At 35.5% G+C, this 12,154-nt stretch overlaps 1 protein-coding gene across 1 annotated transcript; it reads right to left on the bottom strand.

The window, feature by feature from the left end:
- Positions 1-276: 276 nt before the first annotated feature.
- LOC121377686 (U11/U12 small nuclear ribonucleoprotein 25 kDa protein-like) lies at positions 277-11,941 on the bottom strand. The gene is made up of 6 exons (XM_041505766.1): positions 11,894-11,941; positions 6,890-7,116; positions 4,824-4,947; positions 3,920-4,025; positions 3,408-3,482; positions 277-1,088 (listed from the first exon to the last, which is right to left on the bottom strand). Exons 2-6 carry the CDS (start codon positions 7,070-7,072, stop codon positions 1,028-1,030), a joined length of 549 nt encoding a protein of 182 aa, XP_041361700.1. The 5' UTR covers positions 7,073-7,116; positions 11,894-11,941; the 3' UTR covers positions 277-1,027.
- Between the last annotated feature and the right edge of the window lie 213 nt (positions 11,942-12,154).

Below are 12,154 nucleotides of genomic sequence, written 5' to 3'. Positions count from 1 at the left end.
CAAGAAGTCCGGAAAAACAATTTTCACATTACCTAAGTTCAAGGGCCATACTCCATCAAAAATGGGTAAATCGCCATGAAGGTCAACAGTACGTAATAAAGGTATACACAAAATTTCAGCTCAATATCTGAAGGCCTTCTGCAAAAAAACATCAGAAAACCGTGGGACAGACGGATGGACAGACTGACAAACAGAAGGACGGAGATGAAACCTATAGTCTCCTCTGGTTGGACCAGTTGGAGACTTAATAATTGAAATAATAACACATGAGATTTGTGATCATTCATACAGTATTTATTTCTTCAGTAAATCAGGGTTTTTTTTATTCTTGCATATAATATGGTTTCTAAGCTGATAATATCTTAGTACAATTTTGCTTAAATACTAAACTTACACTATTCCTGAAATGTAACGACACTGGTGGGTTTTTTAATTCCACTTATCATCACTTCAATGTATTTTATTTTGTTTACTATTCAGTCTCCATTCATGTAGCTTCTGGCGTTGGAACATTTGTGTCCGTATCTTCTATTTAACATCTTAGAATTGTGTAGCAATTTCTTAAACATGCATAGCGAGTCACACCACCGTACTCACCAAAGTGTTCTTCAGATACAGCTTGGTAACACAGGCCTGGTGCATGAATAACGTACAGCAGCTGACATACTGCAGACCTGTCCAGTTTTTGCTGGTCAACATCAAAGGCTAAGATTTTTTATTTTTTTTGCCTGGCAATTATTTAACTTTTATATTCACACAGTGTTTAGTTCAGTAATGTTTTTGATTCGGGCTGCCAAAATTTGTAGCTTGCCGGACTGAATATCTGGCAGAAATTTCGGCCAGTTTCAACACTTGACATAGGTGAATAACCAGCTTATTCGACTAAGCAGTGGGCTCCCAACATGCAGATGTCAATCAGCACTGAACTTCACAGCTATCTGGAGCACAGTGTGACCAGAGATCATCAACAAAGACTTGTGTTCACTTTCACTTCCAATGTCATTTTGTTTCTTCCGGTTCTGGTTGACTATTTCCTCTGTTTTAGCCTGTTTATGAATGTCAGTGTAGCCCTATTGTAGATTCCATACCTGAAACAGAAATATGCTATTGATGCAATAATTCAGTTTAAAATTCACAGTATCTATCATGTGAGCTTACGTTGAAACAAAATCAGGGTCCAATTTTACAAAACATCGTAAGCCTAGTTTTGCACGTAAACGTAAATCTACGACTAAAACACAATTCTTATTGCTATCATAGTACAATAAATATAGTTTTAAGTACACATATTTAATTTTCTTTTGCCATTAAAATGCTCCATTTTCCATAAAGATATAATGTTCCGTGTGAAACAGATGTCAAACACTTGTAAATGTATGCCCGGTATAACTGCTAGTAGCAGACGTAAATTTATAATGTTTAGTGAAATGGGCCCCGGGCCTATAGGAATTGGAGAGGGGGGAGTTGTGTGCCCCCCCCCCCCCCCCCCACTCGAAAATGTACTGGTTTTTTTCATACTCTATATAAAAATCTGACTTGTACCCCCCCACATTGTTGCAATCCCCTCCAGATGTCATTCCTATGGGCATGAAAATAGGTTCAACAATATTTAGATGAATTGAATGCTAAACTACCAAATTAAATATTGGCTAGTATATGTCAAAACATATATGTATATAAATTTAAAAAAATGAATTTTTATATTTAAATGCAAAAAAGTTGTTATTTAATCATTGAACACAGTACAGACATGTGGTGAATAATAATAAAAAAGATAAATTATATCCTAAAAATCTGGATAAAAGCTAATTTCCTTGAAGAACATAAAAACCAGTTCTGCATGTAACCAAAATGACTTCATTACTATTCTATTACGAAATATATTTCAACAACTTGCAATAGCAATGTCTATATTTATCATCCATTAAAGGCGTTTGTAGGAGATATCGCTGGCACTATAATCGGCGATATTTCCTGCGATATTCACCTAGGAGATATCGCTTCTTTTGTTATGTTATTGTGTATGTTTCAGCGCTAAACCTATCATTAGTGATGTCACGTCACTGTCGTTGTGATAGTTAAACTAGTATACAACTTCCAAATATAGTGACATTCAACCCACATTACTGACATTGTTTAAAATTATCGCAAATGAAGAGAATGATAATGGATGATAAAAAGAATACCCCCCCTCGTGTTTTGTGATATAATTAATCGGTACTCGTTGATAAAAGTATAAAAATCCTCATTAAGCCTTGGATTTGATACTTTAATCAACTCGTGCTGATAAATTATGATATCACAAGATACGAGGGGAGTGTCCTCTATATACTCAACAAAATCAACTAAATGCCAGTAGATATGTTTTGTACTTTTCTTTATACATGTACTGTAGATCCTGAAATTAATGCGACCATAACATTAATGCGAAAAATGCAAGTTTGTGTTATTCGCATAAATAATACTATGCATTTATTTCTATGTTTTGCATATATGTGTCCCACATTATTAAAATAATAACAAAAACAAATTAAAATTCTAATATATTAACAGAACTGGAAAACAATTCATTGTAGGCGAGACAGACTAACTGTTGAATAGTCCAGTCAGCTATGTGTCACATGCTATTAAAACAAACACAGATTAAAATTCTAATACATTTACAAAATAACTGGAGTACAATTCATCGTAAATGAGACAGACTAATTGTCCAATAGTCCAGCAAGATGCCAGCCACGTGTGACAAAATGGGAGTGACGGTGGACAGACTAAAATGCGACATGAAATTTATGCAAGTGGCTTCCCTTTGAAATATTACTTTTTGGTTAAATCCAAGTTACAGGCGTCTTCAACGAGATCAACTCACTAACATATCGGTGTACACATCAATTAACCTGTTTAGTCCCCGTTGTTTTTGGTGAGATCAACTCAAAGCATATTTTTGCGGCAATCATTTACGTAGTGTGTTTAGTTACCTAAATCTGGCTAAACATTAGCATACATGTACCATTACAAATATATGCCAACACAGTTGCAGGCCGAACTAGAACAGTGAAGACAAAGAAACGGTCAACCGCAATATTAGCGTGCTAAAACATGCGATAGATCGTGTCGGCTTTTGACAGGGTGATCAAAAACCCTGCAAAATTTAAGGACGCGTTAATTTCAGGATCTACATTATATGGTACAATATACATTTGGTTTCATTTTACAAAGCAAAGTTTGCACAACTTTTGTGTGCATCTTTTGTCAAAAATTTCTCAAACAATGTTTAAAAATCGTCTGTGATAAATACTTGCTTAGATAACATACAAGTAACACGATCATAAACAGACAACAATTCTACTGGCCCTTAATTTAGTTGAGCAAAGCATGTGTAGCCATGGAAATATCATTTAAATACATACTCTTTCAATTTCTTGCCATCATCTGTGAGCTTTTGACCGTCAAAGTATAGCCAATGTCTTTTCCAAATGTACTTCCTACAAAATAAACAACAAAACACATTTTAATTGATCCAACACCTTTCCATTCTAATTAATGTTGATGAGATTTATCTAGACATGCTGTTCAAGTACCAGGATATATAAAGGAGAGATCATGTTACAATTTTGATATAACAATCAGAAGGCACTGGTCGGAATGGGAAATAACCAAGTGTATCAACAGAGAAGGATTTAACTCGATATGATCCATCACGCCTCCGATGAGTGTTGTCTCATTAATGAACCTGCCTCAAGTTTAGCCAGCCCCAAGTTCAGCCAGCGAACATTTCTCCAATGTTCGTGAATTATTTGATTGGTTCCTGACGTTCCCATTTGGTTTACTGTTAAGCACATAAACCAGTCTGGCAGATGTTTTTCTGCTCGATCTGTGTATATAACTGTTATAAGAGCTCTTTAAAATAACCAGTTCTCACCAGCTAATACTTTTGATCCCGTTACGACGTGTCTCTTGCAGTGTCACATATCTTCTGATAGCGTGCTTCAGATCCTGGACTCTGGCATCTTGCTGAACAACTACAGCTGAAAAAAAAGTAAAACAATGCTGATTTAAAATATGCAAGTTTTATTGCTGCTTGTAGCTTTCTAGTTTCTTTTATTTTTAGTATGAGGTTCAGATAAGAGGCCTTGTACAAAAAACCACAGGATCTTGTTTACCATTTCAGACTTGTCACAGTTCATTGAAAATAACTAGATTGATCGCTTACAAATATGCAAAAATAACAGCAAACATACAGTCAGTGAATATTTCTGCCATATTTGTAAACCATCCATTCTTTAGCACTACTAATAATTCTGTTTAAAACAAGCATTCTGAAAGTACTGCTAAAGCAATACATATTCCCTACCAGGCCCAACAAATTTCCATATCTTCTAACTTCAAGGGCCATAACTCTGTGTAAAATTGGTAAACTCACCATGAAAGTCAAAATTTATCTGTAACAGTATATGATAAAGCTATACACAAAATTTCAGCTCAATATTTCATCTGGAAACCTATATATGGGACAGATGGATAAACAGACGGATGGAGATGAAACCTATGGTACCTCCCAGTTGGATTGGAAGAGGATTAATAAAGATGGTGAAGTTCTGCAATAAACCATCCATACTTTAGCACTACTTATAATTCTGTTAAGATGTACCATCAAAATACATAAATAATATTAAAATCATGTTTTTAAAGACATTAGAAAGTTATTTCACTCTGATAATAAAGCGGATCTAAATGAATAAAGAACCCGAAACATGAACAGGACTTAGGTACAGCATTGTTATTCATCATATGCTTTAACAAAATGAACTGAGTTGAAAGCATACGCATGGTATTCCCATCATCTCTGTCAATGTAGACAGTCATGGCTTGACCATACTCCAAGGCTATAGAAGACGTCACTTCTTCCAACGTCACTTCCAAAGGGAGATCACCAAGCAGGGGATCAGTCTGAAATAATTAAAATAGTCTTAAAAAGGATATCAGTAAAGAGAAATCTGGTTTTTAGACCAATCAGTATCTATGCACAATGATTAACACTTAGGTGCACTAGGTTATTACATCACACATACCATTCTCCTGTGGAGAAGCAGAACAGACAACCGAACATGTCATCCAAGACTGCATAAACCTACTGCAGCTAAGAGAGACTACCTGGACAACTACAACAACTCTCCTGAAGAAGCTGTATGGTACAAGAAGTGATCTACAGAGAACAGTATCGTTCACAGTCACTGCTGGGCTCGATATGTAGTCAACAAGCGAACGAAAAGAAGAAGACATACCATTCTAATATGCTCTTTTTGTTACATTCAAGCAGTGCAGTTTCCTACTGCAGCAAAATTAACAAAGTACCTTCAACAGTTAACAGTTTTGTTTTGTTTAATGACACCACTAGAGCACATAGATTAATTAATTATCGGCTACTGGATGTCAAACATTTGGTAATTCTGACACGTAGTCATCAGAGGAAACCCGCTATATTTTTTTTAATGCAACAAGAGATGTTTTATATATGCACCTTATTACATACCTATTCCAATCTTACTATAGTGATAAAGGCATTTTGAAACTGTGTGATAAATTTATTTTTTATCTCACATATGTGTGATCTGGACCGGAACTTTTAAATGAGGAATATCCCTTTTCTTTTTATTGCAGTCAACGCCTTTTATTTACCGACGTCATATATGATTTACAAATGATGTCATATCGTATTTGAAACATTACACAAGGCTGCCGCAGAGTATGATTCTTAATGTTAAATGAATCCATTAAAGGAGTTTTGATCATAGATTTAAGAAAGTGTTGTTATGACATTAAATTAAAACATAAAAGAAGGTATGTAATAAATACAGAACTTCATAGACTTTGTTTTCACTTCCTATTTATTGCACTCGTTTATTTTGCGAAAGAACGTACCACTTGACCGCTAAATAAATTATAAATATAAATAATAAATTATTAATATAATTATATACAATGTACATGTATCCTGATCAAAACACTTTTTAGCATAATTTTATCTTTTTCACAATGAAAAGAAATGCCTATTTTAAATGAAAGCCAGCCTACTTGGTGTCGTAGTTAAGTGTTCAGGCGTACATGTAATTTCATATCCTAGTACCTGCACACAGTGAGTTTTAACAATGCAAGCCAGCCTACTTGGTGTCGTAGTTAAGTGTTGAGGCGTACATGTAATTTCATATCCTAGTACCTGCACACAGTGAGTTTTAACAACGCAAGCCAGCCCACTTGGTGTCGTAGTTAAGTGTTGAGGCGTACATGTAATTTCATATCCTAGTACCTGCACACAGTGAGTTTTAACAACGCAAGCCAGCCTACTTGGTGTCGTAGTTAAGTGTTGAGGCGTACATGTAATTTCATATCCTAGTACCTGCACACAGTGAGTTTTAACAACGCAATCATGAATGCGGAGGTGTAAGATCACCGCGTACACCGGCTTCTTTCTCACTAACCACCAACGACTAAACATTAATCCACAAACAGCCCAGAACATATGCTCAAGATGTGTGTCCAAAACAATTAAACTGAACCTTAATGGGAAATAAGCATAAAAATTAAATAAAATAAATGAAAATGTTCAATAAAGTTTATTTTGTTTAACGACACCTATTAATAATTTTTTAATTAGCAGTGAGTGACATTTTATATGCACTCCCCGACAGACAGGGCAGCACATACTTTTGATATACCAGTTGTGAGGCACTGGTTGGGCTGGAACAAAACCCAGTCAGAGAATGGGTACACCTAGGGGGATCAATCCTATGACTTAAGAACCTCTTGTGAGTGCTCTACTGGCTAAGCTAGATCCATCCCGTATAAACGAATGACTAAAACAAATAATTGGCGCATCATTTTGTTTTCTCACTGAAATGGTGCCCTTTAGCATGGACTGTACAATGGCCATCGTTTCTTTGTGAGAAAGCGTCTCTTCGTCTACACACTTTAAATCATCTGCCCTGCTACCCAGTTCATCGTCCATCATTTTCCTTTGCTGATAGCTCAATGATTCTTCATCATTACTTTCTGCTTGATGATCTTTCTCCTCCATTTTCAGACTTCTAAATGTGTATCAAAGTGCTGAAAACCTTAATACTAAAAAACAAAACAAATACATGTAAGTAACTAAAATATACTTAGAGTGACATGCAAATTTTTAAAAACTCCTTAGCACATTGATTGTTTAAACTATGTATTTGGTATCTAACATATCATTATTTCAACATTTATCAGTAATCAAGTGGAAACCTGCTGCTACCACATAGCCTACTCCTTTTGATAAGGCATCAAGGGATCTTTTATACAATGTTGTGTACTTTCACATGGTATTAAATAGTATGTTTTTTTTTTTAATTAAATAAAACAATATCTGACCACATGTACCTGTAAGATTAATTGGTATTTTTCCATGTAGTATTTATCAGGGAATATTTTGTTTTAAACAGCAGAAAACTGAATACCAGGGCTTCTAGTAAATAACTACTATTGCCATGCCCGACGGCTAGTGAAAAAATTTGTCAAATGTTGCAGTTAAATTTATTTTGTATCATTCCCCCAACCCCAAACCCCCAATGTTAGTGTTTTTAAGCTCTATCACCCTCTTTAGGTGAAATATCTGATTATTATTTAATAAAATTATATTAACTTAAGGCTAGTGAATTTTTAATTGTGGCTAGTAACTTTTAAAAATCACTAATCCCATGGCTAGTGGATTTTATAAAAATTCTAGAAGCCCTGTGAATACTGGCAGCAGCTATTTAATGTTTTAGAATTGTGTGCTCATCTCTAATATTTGTGTAACAAATTGTAATGTGATACTAAAAAACATGTTTCCAGTTTATTACAACTGCCACGGTTCAATGATGTATAAACTGTCATCTCCATACAATGCAGTGATCCCTGCAATGCACATGCTAAGAACAGTCAACAGTTCAATGACCTAGTTGATACTTGCTTAATGCTGGTAATTTACATGTATTTACGATCATGCCTGATGACGCTGAGATTCAGATACTTAGTAATAATGGTGTAGTTACTGTTTTAATATTTTCTTTTAATTTGTTTTTAGTTCACAAAGTATATTTTAATTTTTAACAATAAAGAAAAAATACATCTTGAAAAACAAAATCCAATAGTAAAGTTTGTTTTATTTAACGATGCCACTAGAGCACATTGATTTTTTATCTTATCATCGGCTATTGGACGTCAAACATATGGTCATTCTGACACTGGTTTTAGAGGAAACCCGCTGTCGCCACACAGGCTACTCTTTTTTACGACAGGCAGCAAGGGATCTTTTATTTGCGCTTCCCACAGGCAGGATAGCACAAACCATGGCCTTTGTTGAACCAGTTATGGATCACTGGTCGGTGCAAGTGGTTTACACCTACCCATTGAGCCTTGCGGAGCACTCACTCAGGGTTTGGAGTCGGTATCTGGATTTAAAATCCCATGCCTCGACTGGGATCCGAACCCAGTACCTACCAGCCTGTAGACCGATGGCCTAACCATGACGCCGGTCAAAATCCAATAGAGTCCACGGCAAAAAAAAAAAGCCACAGAGAATGAAAAACTGCAGCAGTCTCCACAGCATTGCCAATTGCCACAAGCAATTGCATGGGTTGTTTAATGACACCACTAGAGCACATTGATTAATTAATCAATGGCTATTGGATGTCAAACATTGTGACATGTAGTTATCAAAGGAAACCCGCTACATTTTCCTAATGTAGCTAGGGATCTTTTATATGCACTTTCCCACAGACAGGAAAGCATATACCTTTGCCTTTGACCAGTTGTGGCGCACTGGTTGGAATGAGAAATAAGCTTTCAAATAAGGTAGTAAAGCATAGTGAATAATATAGCTATTTTTATTTGAATGAACGGAAGTATTTAAATGACATTACTTTCATCTTCCTACAATAACAACACGATGTCGCTTCTGTTTCTTTTCTTAGTACTGCATTTACACAAATCAATATTCAATTCACAGGGATCAACTTTTCTGTCTGGATTTAGAAGAAAAACAATATGTTGATGCAGTACTATTTGTCTTGCATGTGGGGATGATAATCTATTGCTGTATCTGAAGAAGGCTTTACTTTTAAAAAAATAGGGGGGGTGGGAACGTAGCCCAGTTGTAAAGCCATTCGCCTGATTATAGGTCGGCTTAGGAATAATAGGATCGATCCATGTCAGTGGACCAATGGGCTATTTCTCGTTCCAGCCTGTGCTATCCTGCGGAATGGTACATATAAGCAGGGGTTTACCCAGGACCGTTAGGCGTAGCGGCCCGACACGCCTTGGTCTGTAAAGTAAGCGCTTTGACGGCGTGGAAGTGCCTTAAATCAATTGCCGCTACGCCTTGATTTGAAGTACTTAAGAAAAACAATTATCACAAGTACGAGCGTGGCAGTTGACTACCTCTTGCAAACAACTTGTGTACCAGTATACCAAGCACACCTAATCACTATGACAGGTAAAACACTTCCTAACTACTTAACAATGGACCAGTCATCTGCTCACAATTGGTGTTTGGTAATTTTACCACTTCTACTGGGACCGCTAATCCGTCAGGAAGGCGCTTACGCGTAACGGGATTCCCGTGCTGAGCAATCAAGCTTCAAGGCCGATCAAAGAAGATGCCCATTGACAGAATCAACTGTACTATTTGACTCAATAAACAATAGGTGAAGCACTTTTTAATAGTACAGTTAAGTTGGCAATCAGTAATTTCTATCCTAACACCCCCTTGCCAAAACACATACTGAAAACATACAGGGCTCGCGCTGTCGGTAACCAATTTAGCCATCGGCTAATTAAAAATTATTTTTACAAAAAAATGGCTAATAAAATTTGCAAGTGGCTAAAATTTTGGCTGAGCCATTTTCTATCTTCTGATGTGAACAAACGGTTACATAATCTATTCGACACCTCAAACGTAATAATAAAAAATATTCAATTAGCATAATAGCGATCTCGCGACCGGTAACGAGAAATGGTGTTATCCAGAATACAGCGTATGCCTTATGATGTTTGCTAATTTTAATAATCAAGTTTATTAATTTTAACGGCATGCGTTCCACATGTATGACAGCAGTGTGACAGTGATTCAATGTCTGGAAGATATGTAACTTGCTATTTTAATTTTGTAAAGTCTTTGAACCAAAGTAATAAAAACAAACCGACAATGCATGTCAATTTGAATACACATGCCAGTTCAGGGCCGAAAGACATGTCGGCTATACCAAGGGCTGAGTTCAGCCAGACCGAGCGAAAACAAAACGTTCGCTACACTGGTTCACTGGTTCGCTTCACGTTAAACCAAATGAACACGACAGACACCAATAATACTATTGTAATTTTGAACTTGTAAAGTAACAACTTTGCCATTGTTTAATTATTACATATTATTTGGAAATAAAATAATTATTAAATCATAAAAATAATTAACTTTATCATGCATACAAATTTTATTATAAATACAAATTATATATTTTGTAGCCCACATCATAATTATTATATTAATAATATCTTATCATTTCAAAATTGTTAAAATTTATAATTAACATTACCTGAAAATAGCATCAACAAAAATTATATTCTGCCCAACCTGCCCTGTCCCCTCGACATTCAAAGTACACGGAAACACATCGGTACTAAATAAAGATTATACTAATTCAGATTCCTGTTGTTCGTTTCTCTTATATGGCAACCCAAGCTGTTATAATACACATAAGACGTATTGCAACTTAGCCAACTATGTGTTAGCTACAAAAAATAAATGACAATATGTAAGGCATGTGAAAAGTTAATATGATAACTTTATTCTATGTAAACTAGTAATCACTAAGGCTTTGATTCACCCCCAAAGACCCAGATGATCGGTAACTAGCCTGTGTGACGTCACGCCGGTTCCGAGAATTGATGTGTAGGAGGACAGTTATAATTTAAAAGCTAAATTGTCAATCGAGTTATGTCACTTGGCCCATGTTTTCATCACTTTATAAATTATAAGGTGATTCAATACCCTGGCTTCATATAATAGCAACAACTGACTGTACTATGTTGTTTGTTTATTATTTTGTAATACATTCTAAAACAGTTTACACACATGTAAAATGGTATTTGCATTTTGCACACTTCCAAATATGTCAAAGAAAAGGGTACAGATGGTGAGACCTCATACAAATCAGACAAACTTTTTCATTGTCATAAAATTATCGGTGAAATACGCTTTTTTACCACTACTTTTGCTACAAAAATATGTATGAGATACCTACTAAAGTTATATCTTAAATGCAGCAGAATGCAGGAAATGGCATCTAGAATTCAAAATGTTTTCGGGGTAGCATGCACACCCCCCCCCCCCCCCCTCCAGCACTCCCTCGGTCGAAATCCGCCTCCCCAATATTAATTTGCTTCCGACGCCCCTAGTACATGATTAAGATATACAAAAAATTTCAACTCAATATCACAAGGCATTCTAAAAAAAAGTCAGGAAAACTAATTTTCATATCTCCGAAGTTCATGGGCCATAACTCCGTCAAAAATGGGTAAATTACCAAAGAAGTCAAACTTGATCTGTAATAGTACAAAGTAACATGATAAAGCTATACAAAAAATTTCAGGTCATATCATAAGGCGAGTCAAGGCTGAAGGCATTCTTTAAAAAAAAAAAAAAAATTGAACAAAAAAACAATCCGGAAAACTATGTGGGACGGATAGACAGAAGGACGGACGGACAGACAAACGGACGGACGGACGGACGGACGGAGACGAAACCTATAGCCCCCTCTGGTTGGACCGGTAGGGGACTAATAATTAGGATATACAATATATTATACACTCCAGTACGTGAAAAGTTTCATACTTTCATAGTTTTTACGTTTGTTTTTCTTTGAAACCCGCCATGTTGTTGGGTATTTTTATATTTTAGATTATTAATTTTAGCGGAATGAGAATACAAACAACTAATTTAGTAAATTAGATATAATATTTTTTATTGAAAAAAAATCATATTTTAGATGTTTGTGTTCATATTATACATATATTGATAATGTTATTGCATTTTACTACAGTACAGATTTAAAACAATCATAATCTGCTTTCGTAAAATGAAATAGTTTACATT

This window comes from Gigantopelta aegis, chromosome 7 (assembly GCF_016097555.1).
Source record: "Gigantopelta aegis isolate Gae_Host chromosome 7, Gae_host_genome, whole genome shotgun sequence".
Taxonomy (NCBI): domain Eukaryota; kingdom Metazoa; phylum Mollusca; class Gastropoda; order Neomphalida; family Peltospiridae; genus Gigantopelta; species Gigantopelta aegis.
Note: the sequence above shows the minus strand (reverse complement) of the source record. Positions and strands in the feature narration are given on the sequence as shown.